Source organism: Schistocerca gregaria, chromosome X (assembly GCF_023897955.1).
Source record: "Schistocerca gregaria isolate iqSchGreg1 chromosome X, iqSchGreg1.2, whole genome shotgun sequence".
Classification (NCBI taxonomy): domain Eukaryota; kingdom Metazoa; phylum Arthropoda; class Insecta; order Orthoptera; family Acrididae; genus Schistocerca; species Schistocerca gregaria.
The window spans coordinates 131,711,158-131,735,942 of NC_064931.1; the positions used below are offsets into that span (position 1 = coordinate 131,711,158).

Here is a 24,785-nt window from a genome sequence, read left to right on the forward strand (position 1 = left end):
CAGTACATGTATTCTCTTTGTTAGCTGATAATGACAAGTTGTAAGATATCAGCGTAAACTTACAGATAGCTTTCAGTACTAACTAGGTCATAGAAATAAAGTAACAGTGTAGATTAATGAAAAGGTCAAGAAGAGCCTGCTTATTTTAAATGTTGGTGCCGAATAGCATGTCATATTCTTTGTGTACATGTGAGGTATGACTTAACATTATATTTGAGACTTATATTTGAGTTGTTAGAGGAATGTGATTTAAGTAATAGGCAAATGTGGGAAAAACAAATTTAGCATGCAAAAAAATAAATAGGTTACAATGCTTTCCTGATTCCCCATTATCCTACCACAAGTTGAAATGATGTAGCTGCTACCAGAACTAAAAGTGACCTAAAGTAAAAAATGTGCAGATGAGGTCATATGGAATCAGTGGTTGAGAGAAAAATATAAATAGTGCAAAGGAAAATGTTGTACTGTGAGTAAAATATGAAATGTAAATGAACCACTGTTCTTATGTCAGTAAAGTTCAAGGCCAAATTTTATTCGTGAAGGAGAGAAATGTGTAGGGATAAAGATATGAATGAGATTTGGAACCAGCAGCAGAGAGTAAGTCGAAACCAAGCCACTGTCAAGTCAGCTGCAGCTAGCAAGAGGATTGTGCGATCAGTGATTTCACAACACTTCTCTGATTACAGACTATACTTTCTGCCAACGCTGGACACAGCCTGCAGCACTATTGAAGGCATTTATGACAGCTGGAGGTCACAGACACAGTCTAGATCATTCGGCAGGACACATTAAGCAATTTGAACAGTAGAACTCGGCAGGGAGAAGCAGTATCTAACCACGGACGAACCAGCTTGTCATTGTTTGGCTAGCTGGGCATTATGTGATGCCTAGTCTGTGTCATTGGAGCGTCACCGTAAGTCTGCCTCCACTGGGTCATGAACCAATGACCTCTGCCTCCCTGTCCAGCTTGGGTAGCCAACACCAAAACATCATGGCAGCTGCCCATTCTCTCCCTTCAGCATTGGTACAGACTTCGACTCCGGGCAATGCCATTACAATGTCAGAGAAGTCGTGGTGCCCACCCATGACCACAGTATGGCCATGACCTTGTATCTCAGCTCACCTCCATACTGGAAACGTCAGCGTAATGCTCTGCCAGTCAGCGCGTGCACTCTGCTCGCCATACCATGGCCACCTTGACAACTTAGAACTGCTCATGTTAAATTCCAGTTTTCCCACAGCTACACCAGACCTGCTATATTTTGGCACCAAATGGGGACGATTTGGTTTCTACCTACTTTAGATATGACAGAACCAAGAACCCCTGACTCACCACACGACATACTTGTTGAAAGTTGAGCTCAACAACACAAATAACTTGAAACACATATTCTCTTTCAATTTTCTTACAGTTTACAATCCTTATAGCCTATAATTCACACTTCCTTATAATTTGTGCCAAAACAGGTCTCTAATAAACTAATGATAGTAAATTAATCTGTTTCATGGAGGGTAATGCTATAATAATGAAGCTCTGATGCTATATAAGGTGGTGGTTTTTTTTATTCTCTTAAAACATAGAACAAAAGCTTGACCAGTGGGAAGATAGTCTCAGGTACCTTATGAGAGATGGGAAAAAAGAGGCCATGTCCCATCCAGAATGTAAAGAACATTTCACCATACCAAGATGATGATATTATTATTATTATTATTATTATTATTATTATTATTATTATTATTATAAGATTAATAATAATAATAATAATAATAATAATAACACAGAAACTGAATATACAGTACATTTATTGGCAAATACTTTGTCTACTTTTCCACACAGTTGTCTTTCACATAAAGGCATTTGTTGTGCCTCAGCACCAGTTTGTGTATGCCCTCTTCATACCACGTGGCCACCTGGTTGTTCAGACAGGTAATGACAGCATCCTTCAGGTCTTCTTCATTTACCAGCAAGGTGCTGCTTCAATTTTGGGATTACGAAAAAGTCCAGGAAATTGGAGGACTTTGTTTGAAGATACCCCACCGGAATTTTTCACGCAGTAAGGCTTGTGTCTGCTGGGCAGTATGCAGATGTGTATTGTCATGCAACAGAACAATGCTAAGTGAGCATTGGCCTCTTCAGCTGTTATGGATAGACTAATGAAGATTTTTAGGAGTAGCACAGTGTGCATCATTACTGACCGTTGTGCTGCGCGGGGCATGAAATAGACGAGTAGCCCATTCACTGTCCCAGAATACAGAAGCCGTCAGTTTTTGGGTTGATGCAGTTTTTTTTAACTTTTGTGGCATCTGTAGCAACTGAAAATGACACCACTTGATAGGCTGTCACTTCATTGTGGTCAATGAACATGTTCCACCTCTTTCGTAACACTCCAAGAATGCTAATGCACCACTCATTCTCGCACCTTTCTGGCCATCTGAGAGCATGCATGGGACCCATTGTGCACAGCTTTTGTAGTATTTTATGTGCTGAGAGACAATTTCATCTACAATTGAACAAGACAGTTCCTGGCGTTGTTCATGCACAGTACTACTTGTGAATTGTCGATTCTCTTGAATGATAGCTTTTCATGTGTTGACGGAAGGTCGCCCTGATCTCTGTTCATCACAAACATGTCCTCCCGTTCTTAAAAATTATGCATCACTTTTGGACAGTGGCTGCATTCATTACACCTTTGCCATAAATGGTAACAAGAGTGTCATGAACATCGCAAGTTCTAACACTTTTTCCTGCAGAAAACCAATAACACATTATACCTCACAGTCAGCACAGCCATGGTCACAGCTATCTCTGCACTTACCTCGTGATGAGATCCGACTTAAAACTACATGTGATAACTGTCCATGTAACACTGAACACCAGAAACCAAAAAGCTGCTGCCACTAGACAGGTGTGCGTGCAAGCAATCTTTACTTTCTGGATGGACCTCATATTTCAAGTAACAAAACTGAAAACATTACATGTTCTTCACAGGTTATTCATGGTTTCCTTGAATTTCCACTGCCACTGCTTAAGGCCAGTATTACACTATTATATTTCTTTGTCAAAGATTTGATCAAAGATGTGATCAAATATTCCGCACAAATATATTTGACAAAGATCTTTGACGTAGCGCTAGAGGGGGTATTACACTGTCATCAAATTTTTCACCAGAGTTCAAGATGGCTGACAACAACTTGTTATTAACCGCAGCAGTTGCACATACCACAATTGCATTGTGTGCACATGCGGAAAAGAAGTGGGGGAAAAAAGGGAACCATACATACGAGTTTGACAGTCTTAAATTCCTGGGATTACAACTTGATGATAAATTCAGTTCAGAGGAGCGCACCACAGAACTGCAGAAACGCCTTAACAAATCTGTATTTGCAATTCGAGTATTAGCAGACATAGGCAACATAAAAATGAAAAAGCTTGCATACTTTGCCTACTTTCATTCCATAACGTTATATGGTATAATATTTTGGGGTAACTCTTCAAGTCAAACAAAAGTTTTCAGAGTCCAAAAGCGTGTAATACATATTATTTGTGGAGTAAATACACGGACATCCTGCAGAAACCTCTTCAAAGAACTGGGCATACTAACTACTGCCTCTCACTATATTTACTCCTTAATGAAATTTGTCCTAAATAATATATCTCTTTTTCCAACAAACAACTCAGTTCATACATACAATACCAGGAACATAAATGATCTGCACAAGGACTTAAAAGCACTTACTTCAGTTCAAAAAGGGGTCCACTACTCAGGAACACTCATCTTCAATAGTTTGCCAGCAAACATAAAAAATTTAGTTACAAATAAAGATCAGTTTAAAAGGAGCCTGAAAGACTTACTAGTGGCCAACTCCTTCTACACCATTGACGAAATTTTTAATAGAAACAAATGATGTATTGTATTTATTCATACTATTAGTATTGTCATTTCAGCTTAAAAAAATTGACATGTTCCACATCCACGAGGATCTCCTCCGCACGGATCTATGGAATGAAAAACCAATCTAATCTGAGTGAAGCTGTGGGTTTTACGACGACACGATAAAAGCATTCAACAAAACTTGTTACGTGAGCTTACAGTGGAAGACGTCAAGTCGTACATCAATTACTTAAGAATGGATGAGCATACATTTCTGTATGTGCTCAGTGAAGTGTATCCTCATATCACAAAGCACAATATTCACTTCAGAACTGCTACATCTTCAGAAGACAGGCTCACTGTAATACTCTGATTCCTTGCTACAGGAGAGGGTTATGTAAGGTTAGGTCAGGTCTCCAATCTTCTTAATCTATTTTTGTATTTAGGGTACCTAACTTTGTAAAGCGCCTCATCAGCTTCATACATCTCAATTTGTAGTTGTCGGCACACACCAATTGTATTTACCGACAACGCTTATAAAAACACTACAGACGACAGAACACTGCAGCGATGCTAGCGCCCCATGTGGTAACATGGCACATTGCAGTGAACAGAAGACAAGTGATTTCTTTGATCAAATCTACAGCGAGGCCCTAGATTTGATCAAATATTGGACGACATTTGACAAAGTTCCTATTACACCATCAAATATATTTGACAAAGAAATTTGATAGTGTAATACCGGCCTAAGGAGTACCTTATTGTTTGTTTGGAATGAAGGTTTTGGTGTCAGACTGATTTTTAGTGTAGACGTAAGGTCTAGGTTATGTTGAAATGTGATGGTTCAAATGGCTCTGAGCACTATGGAACTTAACATCTGAGGTCATCAGTCCCCTAGAACTTGGAACTAGTTAAACCTAACTAACCTAAGGACATCACACACATCCATGCCCGAGGCAGGATTCGAACCTGCGACCGTAGCGGTCGCACGGTTCCAGACTGCAGAGCCTAGAACAGCTCGGACACACAGGCCGGCTGTTGAAATGTGATAGTTTGGTTGTTAGCGAAATTAGTGAATAGGATTTGACAAAAAGTTATTTACTGGAATGAAGGTGGCAAACTGATCTGCTTAAGATCTAGGTAAAGTGGAAAGCTGACAGCCTGGTTGAGAGTTGGCAAAGCCAATGAACATATGACAAGCAACTCTGCTGCATTAATTGAACAGTTCAAGTAGTTACTCAGAAGACAACAACAAGTTACATACATCTCACCTCATGTTGCACTGTGATTTTGGCCAATTGATGGTAGCTCCGTGATCTGGACTCATGGCCAAGACACACTATCTTTGTTCCTTCACAACCTCAGCACCTTATCTCCTATCCACTTCATGTGGACCTCCTCAACCCAACATGCCACCTTCCTAGATGTTGACCTCCTCCTCTCTGATGGCTCCATCCACATCTGTGCCAACATTAAACCCACCAACCACAAAGAGTACCTGCATTTTGACAGCTGTCATCCTTTTCACACCAAAAAATCCCTCCCATATAGTGTGGCTACCTGGGGATGGTGTATTTGCAGTGATAAAAACTCCCTTGCTCAGTATGCTGAGGGCCTCATCAAGGCCTTCACAGACATGCACTATCACCCAGACCCAGTCCGCAAAAAGATCTCCTGTGCCATTTCCCATCACACCCCCAATCTTCCCACCACCCCAAAACCCCCAAGACCCAGCCACAAAGAAGTGTCCCCTTCATCACCAAGTACCAACCTGAATAGGAAAACTGAACCATATCCGTGTCCAGGGCTTTGATTACCTATCAACGTGCTCTGAAACGAGGGACATCCTACCTGAGATACTTCCCACCCCTCCTAAAGTGGTATTCCATCGCCCACCTAACCTAATCGTCATACTAGTCCATCCCTATGACACTCCCAATCCCAACCCTTTGCCTTGGAAGACCCAGGTGCACAACCTGCCCAATGAACCCACATAGCACTTCCTATTCCAGTCCTGTCACAGGTTTATCCTATCCCATCAGGGGCCAGGCCACCTGCGAAAGCAGCCATGTCATTTACCAGCTCTGGTGCAATCATTGCACAGATTTTAATATTGGTATGACTACTAATCAGCTGTCCACTAAGATGAACGGCCATGGCCAAACTGTGGCCGGGAGCAAAGTAGACCACCTTATGGCACAGCATGCAGCTGAGCAAAACATACTTTATTTCAATGGCTGCTTCACTATCTGTACCATATGGATCCTTCTCTCCAGCACCAGCTTTTCTGAACTAAGCAGATGGGAGTTATCCTTACAACACATTCTCTGCTTCCATAATTATCCTGGCCTCAACCTACGGTAACATACCGTCCCCCTCTGTCCTGTCATTTACTCCCCATTCTCATCCAACATCCTGTTTATTTGCAGCCCCTCTGCCAATGCATCTGCCCATCTTCCCCCTCCTCTCCTTTTCTTGCTCCTTTTTCACACCTCCCTGCCCCAAAACCTCTTGACGATGTGCCTGTTGAGAGTCTAGTGCCTGCACACAGCAATCGTCTCTCTCCCCAGCTGTACACTCATATCCCTTCCCCAATCCCCTCCATATTGCTGGTTGCATCTCACATGATGCTGCATCCCAGCCCGAGATACTGGAGTTGGCAGTCGTAGCTGCATGAAGTGTGCTTGTGTGTGTGTGTGTGTGTGTGTGTGTGTGTGTGTGTTACTGACAAAGTCTGTGACCAAAAGCTATATGTGAGTGTCTTTTAATTGTGCCTGTCTGCAAATTGACACGTTTTCTTCACGGTAAGGTAGCAACTTGTCTTTTCCTACATTGTTAACTAAGACATTGCTGCTAGAGCCTGACTTACACTTTGTCGGCAGCCCTTTTGAGGTCATCCAGCATCTGAGACAGGTTTATGTGACCATGCACTGCAAATTTTGACTGCTACCCAATATGCTCAGTCAGGTTCATGTTAGCAGATAGCAGAGGCCATTCCATTTGGTTGATTCCTGCTTCCTGGAGAAAGGTACTCATGAGGTGCACATGGAGTGCTTGTGCATTATCATCTTGAAAGTCAAAAGCACTGTCAGAATGCTGACTGGGGGAGAATAGTTTGTCTAAGATGCGCATCGATGCCTGGTCACCTATACATTCTTCTAAGGTGATTGTCAGGCACAATACAGATCCCACACAGATTGATGAATGGGGCCCAGTGCCACTGATCCATGTTTCATTCCACAGGTTTCTTTGAACACCACCACCACCACCACCACACATAAAGTGCTAGAGAGTTCGAATGGTCATTCGTAATAAGCATCTAGATGCCACACTGCTTGAGGGGAGAAGGTTAGGTCAATACAACACTCCCAGTAGCCTCCAAAAAAGCAACACACAGTCCTTAGAGTACCTATGAACTACAATCTGTTGGTAACTTGTGTCAGCTGGAGTTGCCTGGAGCGACCACTATGAGAAAGATCTCAGATATTTGATGTCTCATGATGGCAACTGAATGTTTAAATCGTGTCATCATAATGTACAGCAATTTCACAGGGAACTTCACACACTGACGACACCTCTTGCAATAATGTGGGTCTGGGGTCTAAGCTTGAAATGACCCTTCAAGATAAAGACAGAATCAACAGTGCACGCAGGCTACAGTGTCCCATCTGTGATTAGAGAAATAGCATGCTCTACTGAACTTGCTGGTTTACTTTCATCTTCATTACAGAGGTGACTGTACACAGCAACTCACTGTCATATTGAGAAAGAGGTTTCCCATCAACAACCACAAATTATGCAAGTCATAAAGCTAATGAAAAACTTTTTCAGTAGTTTATACTGATAATCCCTTAACAGGTACTAATATGATTACTTAAAAACTGTAACAAAAATTTAATTAAAAGTTTATTTTTTCATTTCAATAGTTAACTGTCATGACACAGTAGAACAGAAAAGAAACCCCCAACAAAGATTAAATATTTCCACAGTAGTTGGAAGATAAATTTCAAAGGTACATGTCATAGACTACTATTATGAGTAGCAGATGTCTACGCTCAATATAACCGATCTACTGTTTCTCCGTGTTGTCAGTAGTATTACAGTGGTGGAATTTCATCTATCAGCAACACTGAATTCTGTCTATTACTGTTGTCAAAGTAGTAACATGTTAATTGTCAAAAACATTAAAAAGATAAAGTCTGCCAGATAGATCATATTAACAGTTTTATACAGTTTCAACACTCATTTCATTTGTAGTGTGTGTGTGTGTGTGTGTGTGTGTGTGTGTGTGTGTGTGTTTTAAAAAGATATAAATGACAGGATAATAAGAGACGTATGTTACCTTATAGTTGGCATTCTGAGTAAAATTTTCTGCAGAGGTGCTAATGAGAAATGATTTGTCAACAGCCTGTCATCAGCTTGTAAATTTCAAAGTCTGTTTGACATTCAGTCTACCAGTATGTTTTTGTTGTTCCTCCATCATGCCTTCAAAAGACTAGGCATGTTAACTTTTTTCCTCTTGTACATATATAAAACTATACCATATTTCACAAAAAGATAGTGCAGAGCGGACCGCAAATGCTAGTGTACACACCTACAACACATGGAGAAAGAATGACATACAAAGCATACCCCACCAACTGACAATGATGAAAAATGACCCCACAGCAGTCAGGTATAAAATTACTAAGAAGACTGGCTGAAAAACTGGATGACAACATATATAATACTAAGTTTTCAAACAACCTAAAAAACTATCTGGTGGAAAAGGAATTTGACAGTGTTGATGAGGGCTTCTCACATCAAATTTGTAAATATTGTTAATTATAATCAATTAGGTTAGAATAGTTAGGAATATGTCATAATGAAGATTTTTGTATTTTTGACATGTCCTATATTATATGCACATTCACTGTACACAATGTAATCCTACGGGATCAAGCAAAATTCAATTCAATTTAATTAGTCCAGCCTCTTGGTTTGCTAATATTTGTGTTATTTGTAGTTAATTTTCAACTTAAACATACTACTAGTAACAACAAGCCGTGGTATGAAGAACTTGAAAATCACACTAACATAATGGAATTAAGCGACAGTGAGTGAATGTATGGATGTTTAAAAGTCTCTACGTATTATACAAATATATCTACATAATTTACATGTGTTATATCTTCAATCAACTAAAAACTGCGTGAAATTGTATGATAGTACCTCCCCACCCCCCTTCTCTATCATCATCTCATATTTTAAAGTGGGTTAAAGAACACTGTAACAGATTTATCTGCAGGGGGATCTGATGTCAACACTACTAGGAGGTACAGATACTAGCTTTGAGAAGCAACCAACAGATGACATCATCATCAACATTAAAACAAGAGCAAAACAAAAACCGAGAAATTAATGAGACCTCCTTGGAATAACACGTTATGAGTGGGGATTTTCTTGTTAGACCTACATAGATCTTGTAAACAGCATCATCCAGTTCATAGCCTCTCTCCCCTACACCACACGGCCTAAGCCACGACCCACAATAACTAAACAACATATTATATACAACAAACACAAATGACAAATACTGCAACTGAAACATACAAACAAAAGTACCAGAGGCATCTACTTAATATATGGAACCACATTTCAAAGACTACACGAACAGCTCGCATTATTCACTAGTCTCTGTGCCTATTGCTTACGCCACACACCCATCACCACATGTACTTCACGGAATAAATTCAAAGAATACCAGTGCAATTTATATTTGATTTGTATAAGATGGTTATGGAGTTACTTACAACCTCCAGTGGAATACTGCACAATAAATGTGTAATGCAACACATAAAGGTTGCCTCAGACATTTCGAGGGCCTTATGTTCAGAGGTTTTTAACAACTGCTACTTCACTGTACATAATGACCTACGGAAAGAATACCTAATCTGACTTTCCCACCGATTATTACATTTAAAGAAGCATACAAGCAAATGTTCTTTGAATGTAGCATCCATTAACAGAATGTAAACAAGAACAAGAATTACTGCCCTGTACTTCTTTCTACAAAAGGCATGCAATAATTTGTGGAGTATGCACAAGGATAAATAGTCCAAGTGTGCAGAGAAAGATTCTCAACAGCATAATATTTCATTGATGACAAGGTCATTAGACACATAGCAGAAGCAGACACAACAAAAATGTGGAGAGCGGTAGGAAGTTGATCTGGCCCTTTTCAAAGAAACCATTTAGCAATTAACTTTAGACATAGTAGGAAAACCACAGCAACTATAATACAGATGGCAGGACAAGGACTTGAAACTGGCTCAGGCCAAATGTGAGTAGTGGCATAACCACTCAACCACATTACTTCGTCACATGACATGTGGAATGTGGCCACAGCAGTGTGAATCAATGATACATCAACAGCTTACTGTGTGAGAGACTTGGTTCCTCTCAAATGAGAAATGTCTTGTCACGTACAATAAGAATTATGAGATAGTAATGTAAATTTCAGTGCTAATGGGTACAGCAGGCATTTACATACCCCTGTAGAAGAGAGATTTACATTTTTCATCCTCCGGTTCATTACTGGCCCTAACACTGTTTCTATTACAAGTAATACAGCAGAGTTTTTACAACTAGAATCAAAAGAAGACATACTCTGAGCTATACCGAAAAAATAGAAAACCAACTCGAATGTTGTAATAGAGCTATTCTCAAGAGTCAATTTCTCTTTCAAAAATATGCCACAGACCTACATTCTTGGCCAGTAAATTTTACCATTTGAAACTGGCAGTACTCAGTGCAAGCAAAAAGGCACTTCAATCAATTTAAAACCATAGTTTCATTATCTCAATAACATTTTCTATCCCTTGGGTTGTTTGGTCCAACAACAGAAAATGCTACCGGGCTAATATATATTGGCTCAGTTGAACACTGTCATTGTTCTTGCTATGATATAATCTCTTGAAATAGTAACTACAGCCGAGGAAGTGTGTCAATAATCCAGTCATTGAGCACTCTAAAACCACAAAATAAATAAACAAACGAAATTAAAAACAATAACTCACCATATAAATTTGCAAGAATTTTAAACACAGTATGGAAGCACAGTAGGATCTTCACACAAATGAAAATGTAGCAGAAATTATTGCTTCCATAATTGTGAAATATTCTTTCAAAACAATTTTAATAACTCTGATGAGGAAATTACAAATGTTTCCTGGTTCCAAAAGGTTTACACATAAAGGCCAATCAGCAGTGAAATTCTAAGCTCATGACAGTACAACAAAAACACTTTCAGTTCATTGTTTACTGATAAGTGACACAATAAGATAGTTGGTTTCACTTCTATGTAACACCACAATGTGATGAGTCCTCTAAAATTGCCCTATCAACTTTCCTTTTGTTAGACTTGACTACACAACACAGTAGAAACAAACAGACCACACTAATTCAGAAGACTATTTCATATGTTCCAATAAAACTTGTTATTTGTAGATTGACATCATCTCCATTCACCATAATGCTTGGTCATACGTATTAATATTTTCCCACCGAGATAATTGAAACATAAACAATTATATGACAACACTTGTGTTGCTCAATGCAGAGTCTGAATTGAACAGAAAACAAAATTTTACACACCCATGAATTGGTCTGTCATATTTATTCTCAAAACACACAACAGAGAACGTAATTTGTCAAATTACTGTAGTGTAACACAACAGCACGCAAATGACTGTTGCTGCAGAGTACCTGTCAATGACAACAGAGGTTTACCAACTCATCAATTACAGTACAGTGCACACAAAACTGTACGAGTTCACAACAGAATCCTTTAGTTAAAGCTTCAGTTTAGTGAGTAACAATGCTGCAAACCTTTTTTAAATGTGACAGCATACAAAACTGTACATTAAAATGTGCCATAAATATCTAATCAAATACTCATGAAGCACAACATGAAAATAAAAACAGTTCATATTCTGTTGTCACGACGTAAACAGCATAAATAGAATAAAACAACATTATAAACTCGCTAAGAGCAATCATTCACAGAAGAAACTAACCTTGCCGTTGATGTTTAGAATGCCGTTCATTTTCATAATTTCCTTTAATTTATTGTCTATTTCCTGATTCTGATTCCTCTGCTGTGGCATATATCCAACAGGGAGGTCAAGTTTTCCTCTTGGTCTTGCAGGTGCTGTCACCTCGCCCACTATATAAACACGACAGAATTAAACACAAAACACACACATACGTAGCACTGGCACACAGTAAATAAACAGCGGTCACCGATCACCGTGGTAATTCCATCTCACAATAATACTGGGTGTAACCCATGTAACGTAAAACGACACGTGAGGATTTTGTAACAAATGGTACCCTGCATGACACTAATGACGACGCCTGACTCTTATTCACTAAACAACAATGATTTTTGGCATAAGAATGCAAATTTTCTTTCGGGAGGCCTGACTTACATGCTCGAGGTCTACGTCCTGATCCTTGCCTCGGACTCTCCGTCACGTTCCCCAAGTCAGCAGGCATTTTGTCTCTATTTCTCGCTTCGTTTTCTGCTTTCAACCTAGCCTGTAAATCTAATATTCTATTTTCTAATGGTGTATTAGACATCTTGATCAAAACAACTGGCAACTATCAGTGATGACATACTATCGACTAACAATCGATATAATTTCTTAATTGCATATCGATATATTTAATGGACGATAATCGACTGCATTCGAAGTAAGTCACAGTAAAAGCGTTACTAGTGGTACCAGCTACTCATTGTAACTACAGCATAACTTATTTAATAAACAAATATTATCATTCTGTGATATTTTGTCAGTTTTGAAAACTGTGTTAGCGTATAAATATAGTTTGATCGTATCAGGACGTAATTCAAAATATAATGATCACTGAAGCACGGTATTAAGACTTCGCACGTGTGCAGGCATTAGTTTTAGACTGCCGTTTAGGTAAATGCAAGAATCATTCCACAATTTCGTCTCAGATTCTCCATATAGGGAACAGTGTCTTAAATTTTGAAATACATAGTGTTATATGAATATATTTGGTACTAAATGAAGAGGCCTTAAACTTTCTGGATAGTTTTACGATCGTAGTTACGCGGACCGGCCCAGCGAACTTATTTAAAGAAACCATAAGTCCCGATTTGACCGGGACAGTTCCAGTTTTTGGAGTCCTGTCCCCCTGTCCCGACCGGGTTTAGCCCGGGACGCCTAAATGTTCCGGTTTTAACAAATCAAATCCAAGTCTAGGCCATGGGATCTTTCAACATGTACCTCCTCAAATTTTTTTGCATTGTAAAGGTGTTATACACTTTATTTCCTTATCATATCGCAAACTTAATATACCACATTACATATTGCGTTTACACGACCTGTCTTTGACGCGTTCAAGTCCGAGACCCTCAATAATATTTGCTCTGAAGTTGGTATTACTGAGCTGGATTTCCCTACCTGTAGCCCTTTCGTTATTGTTCTGTTGGCGTGAGTATTGTAGGGTGTAAAGATTGTACAATCAGCTTCGCAATGCACAAACGTCAGGGCGTTTTCAGTTCCGAACTTCAAGAGAGGTAAGTAACGTACCGTAATCATAATTCAGTGTCATAAACAGTGTGGTAACTCTGCTTTTAATTAACCTTCAACTAATATGGATCGTCTCTCATAGCACAACAATTTTTTTTTCTTTTGTAGTCTCTTCCTATTGGACATGATGCGAGGATGCCAGAACTCTTGACTATTACTGCACTTTTTTCCTTTTAACCTGAACGACGCAAACAGAAGGGTGTTACAAGCTTAAAGTGCGTTTGTGTCTGTGTCAGTGGCATCATTAACTTCCAAACGAAAGGTCCGATTTTAATGCAGTTTTTTTTTTTGCTTGACAGTTGGTTAAATCGGAATGGTTCTTAACTATCTTCCATGAAAGTTTGTACAGCAATTCAGATTTCATAAGCTAAATTTTAAGTAAAAAAGTTATACCGTAGCTCCCCTGCTAATACGCTATATAATACGATTCATAAGAGCAACATCACGTTACGTAGTGCCGGACTGTAGAGCTTAACACGTTGCCTGCCAACTACGATTTACCTCGTACGACCGATGTGGCCATTGGCGCCAACTGCGAATTAACTAGCAGGAAACGAATTTCTGCATAAAGTCAGATATGAAAATATTCGTAGCAAATAGTGTGATTTACAGGTTTTGGGCGTCAGGAACAGGTATAGTAAGTCGTCTGGACGTGCTGAAAAAGAATTTTTATTTTCAAACTTGGATCAAAGTAAGAGAAAAGTGCATGCAAAATTTCATACAAATATTAAAGTTTCAGGCGGAAAATGTACACTGTGCGTCGCTAATGGTAATGGAATCATGCCTTAAAGCAAAGGTTACCAAATTTTTTGTCCCAGCCCGGTCTTTTTGTTTTTTTCCCTCCCTTCCTGAACCACTGACAATTTTTTTTACTATACACTAGAACATTTGAAAGAGCTGCCGCCACCACCGCTAGTTCTTCTCCTGCCTTTGTACATTGATGCCAACAGTTGCGAGGATACAATCTTTGGCACAGAGGAGATACATTACTGAAGCTGTACTGCATTGCCCCTTCTCCCTCAAAGCCCACGCATGTGAACTGTTATTTTCATATACATCACTGGTAAGTAGCAAAGAATATGAAATTAAATTCAACTTGTTATTGTAACATCACTTTGCCGTGCAACTATAGTGGAAAAATTGTTAGATTAATCACGTTGGCAACAATGAGAAAATGAGCACAGCTGGCACGATACCGCCAAGACCCCAACAGCATTCATAGGAGGCATAATGCTCAAATTTTCGTGCTCCAGATAGTGAAGCAAATTAAAAAACTATAAAGCCTAAACAGTATACAAAGTCTTTCAAGCGTCAACTTTCAACAATAAAATGATAATTACAGTTTCACAGTTATATTACCTCAGCTGTCCTGTATTAGTGGGAAGTATGTAGTTGTTTACTTTTCACTATGAACTCCAAATTCGGTTCAAAAGACGTTATCTTTATCCTTAGAACTGGTTCAACTTCCAATCGGTTTATACAGGCTTATTTATTTCTTCAGGAACATTAGTGTTGAAAACCCTGATTCACACTTATATATCGAATCCTAAGGCATTAGAAATTTCATCGCTTGTTCTACTAAAGCAGGATCTCTTAACGGCAAGATATCCGAAAATCTGTCACATGACAGCACAGTTAACGAGTGAGCATTAGTAATCTGACAAATTAACGAATTCTAAAAATAAGTTCCTTATCCATGATCGGTTGCTGTTGATTGAAGGAAAATGTTATTTCAGATTAGTGTTCACTGCCTAGTCCCAGCAAATGCTCCATGATAAGAGTTGCTGTATCGTGCCGGAATGAACCTATGTTGTAGCCTCTTTGAACTTCTCTTTGCTTCGTGAGCTTCAGTGTTAGGCCAAACGCAGGACGATCGTCACTAAAGTAATATCGCAACGACGGGCAGTTCCATTGTTTACCAGAATGAGTACAACTTCTACGTAACATACAACTGTCATATGATTCCCTTTAGGAACTAAGTTTTTTAACTAACCTACTATTACTATAATGTGATTATTTAATAAAGTACATAATTATAAACTGTCGATTACGACAATGAGATATTTATGCGACCCGGTATTTTGTTTTCGTGTCCTGGCGCCGGGTCGCGACCCTTCAGTTGGGGAACGCTGTCTTAAAGCATTCTTCACAAATTGGACAAAAGACCACCAGATAACTGGTGAAAGGCGATTAACAGTAGGGTCATTTAATAAGTACACAGACAAATACAATTCGATCTGGAAAATGTACTCTCCCCTTCTGCTCCATTTCTTTAAGTTGTAAGACGATGTTATTGCGCATCTGAGCTGAAGTTTCCACTCTTTATGCCAATTACGATGTGATCCGCACTCTATTTTCTCGTCAGTAACTGTTTTTTTAGAAATTTCGGAGACAGATGGACTACAACCGAGAGGACGAATCAAACTGTATGAACCGTTTAACCTGGATTCTGGGAGTAGTACATTCATTTAGCCATGGCTGTCAACGTGTTAAAAAGATCTAAATTAAAGTCTTCAAGAATGTATGTTTATCTTATAAGACGGACCAACGATGATAATGTCTGTCTTTTGAAGTTGCTCGTTTCCGCTCTTACGGAACAGAGAAAAAACAGGTAATCATAAACATGTATATTCTCCATAACAACTGTTTTACATAAAAAATAAATTAATAAAAAGGCGGTCTGATAGACGCCTACGTAGCAATTGTGTTCCTGTAGACATCCATAGATAGTATATGGGTTAAATCGAATTTAAGTGAACAAACCCTCAAAAACTGTCATTTATTTACTTTTAACACAGGTATCCATTCATAATAAAAAGAGGGAGAACAGACCACGATGTCCATTGCACGAAATTTGGAGAAGAGTTTTCTGTTTCTCATGGAGGGAAGTGCTACATAGAGTGCCACTTGAAAACGGCCAAACACAAGTCATCATTTACCAGTGCCGCATCTTTGACTTCTTTTGGAAAGTTCTTCCACGTGACCACGAACTTAAACTAACTGCACCAGAAGGCAACAATTGCCACAAGAGAACCATAGCTTTCGTTCAAGTGACTGAATGTCTAAACTAAGCCAGAAGTGCTTCGAGTCTTAAGTACCCTTGTGGCCATACAAAATGCGAAGCCATTGTTGCTAACGTGCTTGCTACATATAGTCGTGATGAACTGCAGCGAGAAATGTGCAAAGTGAAGTGCACTTATATTCTTTCTGATGCATCTAATCATGGAAACACAAAGTTTTTCCCTGTACTTGTCCGATATTTCTTGCCGATTGAAGGCATATGTGTGAAAATTCTCCAGTTTAAATAGTAGCTTGGTGAAACTGCAGATATTGTTGGAAACTATGTATCACAGAATATAATTTGAATGCTAAGGTTGTAGCATTCTGCCGGAATAATACCAACATAAACTTTGGTGGACAGTCTCGAAGATGGACAAACAATATTTTCCACAAATTAAAGGGCTGGCTTGGTCGTGACATCATTGGTGTAGGTTGTGCAGTGCACATAATGCGTAATGCTATAAAGAAGCTGCAGATTGTTTACCAGTCGATCATTCAGAAGATTTATTATTACTTCAACATATATTGTGTGCGTGTAGAAAGCCTAAAAGAATTTTGTACATTTTTAGACATAGAGTACAAGCAATTACTTGGATACACTAGTACCAGATGGTTGGCCTTGATGCCAGCCATCGAGAGAGTTTTTCAGCTCTATGGACAACTAAAACCATGGTCTTTTTTAGCGAAGAAAAATGCCCAACAGTACTAAGGACATTTTTGAAAACCCATGCTCCGACATCCTAGTGTTTTTACACAATCAAGCATCAAGTTTTCATGCAGCAGTATTGAAGATAGAAGGCCAGTATGTTACATATGCAGAGGCTGGAGAAGCATTTCATGATTTAAAAGTGAATATGACAGAAAAACTAAAAACCAAATTCGTGCCACACTTTTAAGAAGTGCTTTAAGCAATCTGAGGGGGGCATAAACTTTATTACGTGATCTGAAACCATATGTGAATTCTATGATAGCAGTACATAATACATTGAGTTGTAGATTTATCATTTAATGCCTCTTCACACTTCGAATGAGTTCATTTAAACCATGGACCTACATGCACTGAGGTCCAAAAATACCATGAATCTCTCATGAATGTATTGCCAAACTGTACCATCAATGACAATGAATTATTTCAAGAGGGTCTTAATGTGCAGCAGTTTGTCACCTCTCAGAAGATAGACCAATGGAATGTAGGAAAAACTAAAACTGATATGCGTTAGGTACAGATATTTTAGCATTCACATCGAAACAAATTCCTTAAGAGATTATTTCAAGGATTGTGTAATTTGCGATGTTTCTTCCAGGTACAAATGTAGCAGTCGAGTGTGTCTTTTCTTTGATGAAAAAAATATGGACATCTGAGAAAACTCAAATGAAAATAGAGACTTTTAAATCAATTCTGACAGTTAAAATTAATCTGAAATACAGTTGTTCAGAATTCTATGATTTTCTAAACTTAAAAGAAAGCAAACATTTGTTAAATTAATTTCATTCATCACAGAAATGCATGAGAAGCTGAATTTTTAAAAGTTGTATATAGTTATCTTAGCAAATGTTTTATTAACTTTTAATATTTTGGTGCATTGTAATTATACAATTACTGTGATTGTGTGTTATGTTTTATATTAAATGTGCTATATTGTCATTTGATGCCTGTTACTTATTTCAGTGTATACTTTAACAAAGTATAACAGTTATAGAACACTGTTGTATTCTGATTAGTGAGTAGTTACTGTATAAAACTCTTCCCTAAGGACGCCCATATCATAGGTCACAGGGGGGGGGGGGGCTTCTTTGTCATATATATACCAACTTTTTAATAAATTTCTTGAAACAACTTCATGCTACTGCAGACTACAGAATTTTTGCTTTTCCCTGAAATCTGGGGGTTGGGGGCGTGGCCTTCCTTGCCCTTCCTCACCTGTAGGGGCATCCATGTTAGTCCCAACTTCAGCTTCCAAAAATATGGTCACTTTACACTACTGTATTCGAATACTTTAATGCAGATGCCCTGTCTTGGAAGTAAGTGAACATTTATCTCATAGATATGTCGAATACATTAGCAGTAGTTAAGTTTAGCTTTACAAACAAGATACATTTTTGTCTGTGGAGAAATAGCTACAGGCTGACCATTTATACAAACAGATTTTCTGTTTTAATATTATCTACAATGAAATTTGACTAACGTAACCCAACAACATTTGTACTATCTATTCAAAAAATCATCTATGCAGTAGAAGATGTCAAGTAGAAATTATTTTAATTGGGTTTTAAAACTTTCATTATCTCCCAGCACCTTAAATTATGAAGGGAGATGGTCAGACTTTTAAGGCACCACATTTTGCTCTATTTTGTGCAAGAGAAAGATTAAATTTAGCATGAGGGAGGCTATATTTGTTCCTAGTGTTGTATGTACTTTTGAATGCTATATTATTTGCAAACTGTGCCTGACTTTTCACTAAATATCTTCATAAGGGCGTAAATGTGCTGGATGCCGGTTTTTAATATGCCTACTTCTTTTAAATGAAGTTAGAAGATGTACACCAGATGTTATCCACACAACACACATTTGGGCAATAAATTTTTTGTGTCCGTGTGTGCAATTGCGCTAGAAAATTATTCCATATGATATCATCAAACAGAACAATATAATTCTGTCATCGCCAAAAGCAGCAATTACATATAGAACAAATGTTCTTGAACTCAGTCATTTGAAAATATATATATATATATATATATATATATATATATATATATATATATATATATATACACAATTTACCAAGAGCCAGTTAATAACACCTTCTAATATTTTCTATATTGTTCCTTCTGTTGTTGCAGCTCTGTAGGCTTTGATTATGAACCTTACATCATCAAAAAAGAACGTCATTTCTGCTTTATTTGTTCAAGATGGATTGTCCTTTATATACTGTCCCTCCAAAAAGTTCGGAGAGTGATTTTATTCATGGGTTATAAGCGAAGTCAGCTTAATAATTATGGTGCCCCCTTGTATTATCAAATGTAAACAACAGAACTGCATTAGACCAATTAGTTGTGAGCAGACAGCATTAGATAGTGGACGTGCAGTTGTCGTGTGCACTGTTGTTGTGTCACAAATCGCAGTGGAGCAATATCTCTAAATCTCAAGTGTTGGAGGGTTTTCCAACATGTTTGAAAGAAGAGATAAGTGTGTGCAAAGTTTGTCCCACACACTTCGACTCTCAAACAAAAATAACTGTGCCTGCTACTGCTTTGTTGAAATGCAAAATGCCCACAATTCTTTTCTGGAAACAAAATCATCACTGGTGATGAGACATAACATTGTCGACACGAACTAGCCACAAAACTACAAAGTGTAGAAATTCACATGAAGGGATGACACCTTGATGATATAACCGAAATTGAAGCCAATGTGACGTGCAAGCTGAACAATATACCCAAGACGGATTTTTATGACAGTTTCATATGGTTGCATGAACGTTCTATGCATTGTACTCAGCTGAGGAGGTTGGGGGGTGGGTGGGGAGGTTGGGTTGGGTGAACTTCACACATCAAAAAAAGTTGTGCATCACCCTGGTTCCCAGAACTCATGAAGATAGATGTTGACTGTGGATATTGCATCACAGACACAGTCCCTTAGACTGTTCAGAGCAAACATGTCAACAACCATGCATGAGCAGCGCCTATTAGACGGAGAGTGTCTGACAGCCGATTATTTCCAGTCATTCCACCAGGAAGGAGATACACAGACAGGAACTGTCGATGACATGCCTCGCTCAGGCCGTCCAAGGGCTACTACTAATACTGCAGTGGATGACCGCTACCTACGAATTATAGCTCGAAGGAACCCTGATGGCAACACCACCATGTGGGATAATGCTTTTCGTGCAGCCATAGTACGTCGTGTTACGACTCAAACTGTGTGCAATAGGCCGCAAGATGCGCAACTTCACTCCCAACGTCCATGGCGAGGTCCATCTTTGCAACCACAATACCTTGCAGCACTGTACAAATGGTTCAAATGGCTCTGAGCACTATGGGACTCAACATCTGAGGTCATCAGTCCCTTAGAACTTAGAACTACTTAAACCTAACTAACCTAAGGACATCACACACATCCATGCCGAAGGCAGGATTCGAACCTGTGACCGTAGCAGTCACGCGGTTCCGGACTGAAGTGCCTAGAACCGCACGGCCACTGCGGCCGGCTGCACGGTTCAGATGGACCCAACAACATGTCGAATGGACCACTAAGGATTGGCATCACGTTTTCTTCACCGATGAGTGTTACATATGCCTTCAACCAGACAATCGTCAGAGACGTGTTTGGAGAAAACCCGGTCAGGATGAAAGACTTAGACACATTGCCCAGCGACGTGCAGTTTCCCTGCTGTTTTGGGGTGGCGTTATGTGGGGCCAACGTACGCCGCTGGTGGTTATGGAAGGCGCCAAAACAGCTGTACGATTCGTGAATGCCATACGCCGAACGATAGTGCAACCATATCGGCAGCATATTGGCGACACATTCGTCTTCATGGACGACAATTCGAGCTCCCATCATGAACATCTTGTGAATGACTTCCTTCAGGATAACGACATCTTAGATTGTTTGCAAGTAATGCTGTCATTTAACGTCTTGTAAAGTCATCAGATGATCAAAATTACTTGCAAAATGATTTAGATAAAATATCTGTATATTGCGAAAAGTGGCAGTTGACCCTGAATAAAGGAAAAGTGTGAATTTATTCACATGAGTACTAAGAGAAATCCGCTAAATTACGATTACGCAATAAGTCACACAAATCTTAAGGCTATAAATTCAAATAAATACTTAGGGATTACAACTAAAGTTACCCTAGACTGGAACGAACACATAGATAATATTGTGGGTAGGGCAAACCAAAGACTGCAATTTATTGGCAGAACACTTAGAAGGTGGAACAGGTCTACTAAAGAGACTGCTTACACCACGCTTGTCCGCCATATTTTGGAGTGCTACTGTGCAGTGTGGGATCCGCATTACGTGTGAACTGGAGTGGCAATCATTAAAACAAAGGCGAAATTTCAGTCACCAGTTTTCTCCTCCGATTGCAAAAACATTCCTTTGGCACCCACCTACGTAGGGAGAAATGATTATCACGATAAAATAAGACAAATCAGGGCTCGCAAAGAAAAATCTAAGTGCTCGTTTTTCCCGCGCACCGTTCGAGAGTGGAACGGTAGAAACACAACTTGAAGGTGGTTCATTGAACGCTCTGCCAGGCACTTTATTGTGAATAGCAGAGTAATCAGGTAGATGTAGATGTAGACAACATGGAATGCGTGGTTTTCATGAGCAATAAAAAGGGCGGTTTATTTCTGTACAGGTTCTGGAACTCTCGGAATCAAGGTGATTCAAAACTTTTTTTGATGTGTGTATGTAGGACATGTGGAGCGTTAAACCACCATCTTAACTTATCTCTGTTTTTTAATAATACAGTCTCGAAACGTTTTGACTGACAGAGTGTATAGCAAGACTGGGAGGGCTCCTAGAACTGAACCCTGTGGGACGCCAATGGCAAATTGTCCCCACTCATAACAATATTTGTCATGAGAGCTTATGACTATATCATATCAGTTAAACATGAAGTGATTCACTTTCTCATTTTACTTCAAAATCCTTAAACTTTGCACTTCTTCAAATGTATCTTGTGGTTTGTACAATGAAAGATAGACAGATCGCTAAAAAGTCCGTAAAATATTGCTGTGTTTTACTACACAGTCAATGGAATATTAGATTACATTTTAAGTGGTGAAGTATCCTTTGATACCACAGTTCACCACAGCACTACTGGGATAAACCATGTACTGTGAAACTAAAATGATAAAGACAATGATAGTAGTTTACACTTTTACTAAGCCGACTATTTTCGTCGAAAGAGACATTAATTATACTCTGCCCCTCAAAAATACACGAAAGTTGTAGAAAGAAAACTAGCTATGACTGGCTATAATATGAAAAGCTTTAAAAATAAATTAGCTGAAGAGATCTGGGATACAGAAAAAGTACCGGAATTTTCAAGAAGCAATGCAGCACCGGCTACAAATCTGCATGAGCAGATATTTAGTTATGTTAACAAGCAGCGTACTTTGCGTCTGGAGAGGTCTATGAAGATCAAGTATTCAAACTAGTTAACCTTTTAACGAAGAAATTCTTCGTGAGATGGGATGTTACATCAAGTGTTGTAGTTAGGAAATGTGTAAGAGAAATAGTAACCTCACATCTACCTCATTAATCGCAGTAGAGAGAAGATGTATCGAAGGTGCTTACAAATAGGTATAGTCAAACGGATCCATAAAAAGGGAAAGAAGGAAGAAAGTTCTAATTACCAACAAATTGCAGACAGCATGGCCTTCCACGGTGAAAAAAAATAGAGAGAGAGAAAGAGAGAGAGAGGGAGAGAGAGAGAGAGAGAGAAGGCGAGAGCTGTTTACTGTCAACGATATGTTGACGATATTTTATTGCTCTAAGGAGGTGACAATAATGAGGTCAACGCATTATTACCATTATGGATGTTAACAACAAACTTATTAACGATTTTCAGAAAACCTACGTGTACAGACCTTATCTTCAATACCATTTCCTGGCATCCCCCATGATATGAAAGAGCCCTTTTTTTTAACTAGTGATTGACTATCTCTACTGTTTATCCTTAGCCAGAATTGAAATATTCTATATTTAGTATTGTAAATTAACTTGCAATAGCCAACAGTATTTCTGCAAATGACATTATGTGCTCATACAAATTGCTAAGAAAATAAAATTTTACCTATTAGGCAAACACACACTCACTCAGAAAACAGAGGTATTTGAGGAACAAATGAAGACTGTTTCTAAAGTATTTCGTGCTAAAATGTTCCAGCAAACCGAGAAATGTTTTAGAAAATCGTAAGTTTTATGTGGTTTGCAAGTTAACAATACACTAAAATTTCAGGTAAAACATTAGTTGGAAGTTCATCTGATAAATTAGATGGATCCAGGGTATAAATAACCGATTGTCTCGTACTTGGCATTATATCGACCAAAACAGCTGCTCTTTTAACGTGAGATTTAAGGACCATTTGCAAACATATAATAAGACTGAGTTATGGCTGTTTTTAGCCAATATCGGCACTGAGAATAGCATTAACGTACTCCATAGAGCGACAAAGGAGTGTGTTCTCACTTTTCTGGAGAAGCATAACCCTGGTTCGGTGTGGGACGGCAGCGGGGTGGGTGGACTGCTGTGGCACGTTGTGGGGTTGTGGACAACAGAGGGCTACGGTGGGACGAAGCCTGTCTGACATTTCTAGGTACACGGTTCAATACACACAATACATGCTCAGTTTCTGCCCTCTACAGTTCCCTCTAGTACCATGGAAGTCATTCCCTGATATCCTATCATCCTGTCCCTCCTTCATGTCACTGTTTTCCACACATTCCTTTCCTCTCCGATTCTACACAGAACCTTCCCATTCCGTACCTCATCAGTCCACCTAAATGTCAACATTCGTCTTGTTTCGTCTCGCCTCGATTTTATTTTGTTCTAGTTTCCCCACAGTCCATGTTTCACTTCACGCAATGCTGTGTTCCAAAGGTACATTCTCAGAAATTTATTCCTCAAATTAAGGACTATGTTTGATACTAGTAGATTTCTCTAGGTCAGGAATGCCCTTCTTGCCAGTGCTAGTCTGCTTTTGATGTCCTCCTTGCTCCATCCATCATTGGCTATTTTGCTGCTTAGGCTGCAGAATTCTTTAACTTCATCTACTTCGTGACCATCAATCCGAGCACTTCGCTCTCGGTCAGCCACTCTCAGTATCCCCTCTTGGATCTTGTACATGTTGTATATTATCCATCTCTTCCTATAGCTTACCCTTATTTTTTCTCAGAATACCGAACATCTTGCACCATTTTACATTGTAGAACGCTTTTTCCTGGTCGACAACTCCTGTGAACATATCCTATTTTTTCCTTAGTTTTGCTTCCATTATGAACCACAACGTCAGAATTGCCCCTCTGACGCCTTTACCTTTCCTTAAGCCAAGCTGATCGTAATCTAACGAATCCCCACTTTTCTTTTCCATTCTTCTGTATATTATTTGGATGCATGAGTTGTTAAGCTGATTTTGCAATAATTCTCGCACTTGTCAGCTGTTGTAGTCTTCGAAATTGTGTGGATGATATTTTTCCGAAAGTCAGATGGTATGTCACCAGACTCATACATTCTAC

At 39.0% G+C, this 24,785-nt stretch overlaps 1 protein-coding gene across 1 annotated transcript in view; it reads right to left on the reverse strand.

Annotated features, from left to right (window-relative positions):
* LOC126297663 (dual specificity mitogen-activated protein kinase kinase 7-like) overlaps positions 1 to 12,543 on the reverse strand; it is a 170,759-nt gene extending 158,216 nt beyond the window's left edge. Inside the window, exons 1-2 of the mRNA XM_049988747.1 lie at positions 12,344 to 12,543; positions 11,930 to 12,078 (exon numbers count right to left, since the gene is read on the reverse strand). Coding sequence (XP_049844704.1) covers positions 11,930 to 12,078; positions 12,344 to 12,494 — 300 coding nt within the window. The 5' untranslated portion in view covers positions 12,495 to 12,543. The remainder of the gene's footprint in view (positions 1 to 11,929; positions 12,079 to 12,343) is intronic.
* Between the last annotated feature and the right edge of the window lie 12,242 nt (positions 12,544 to 24,785).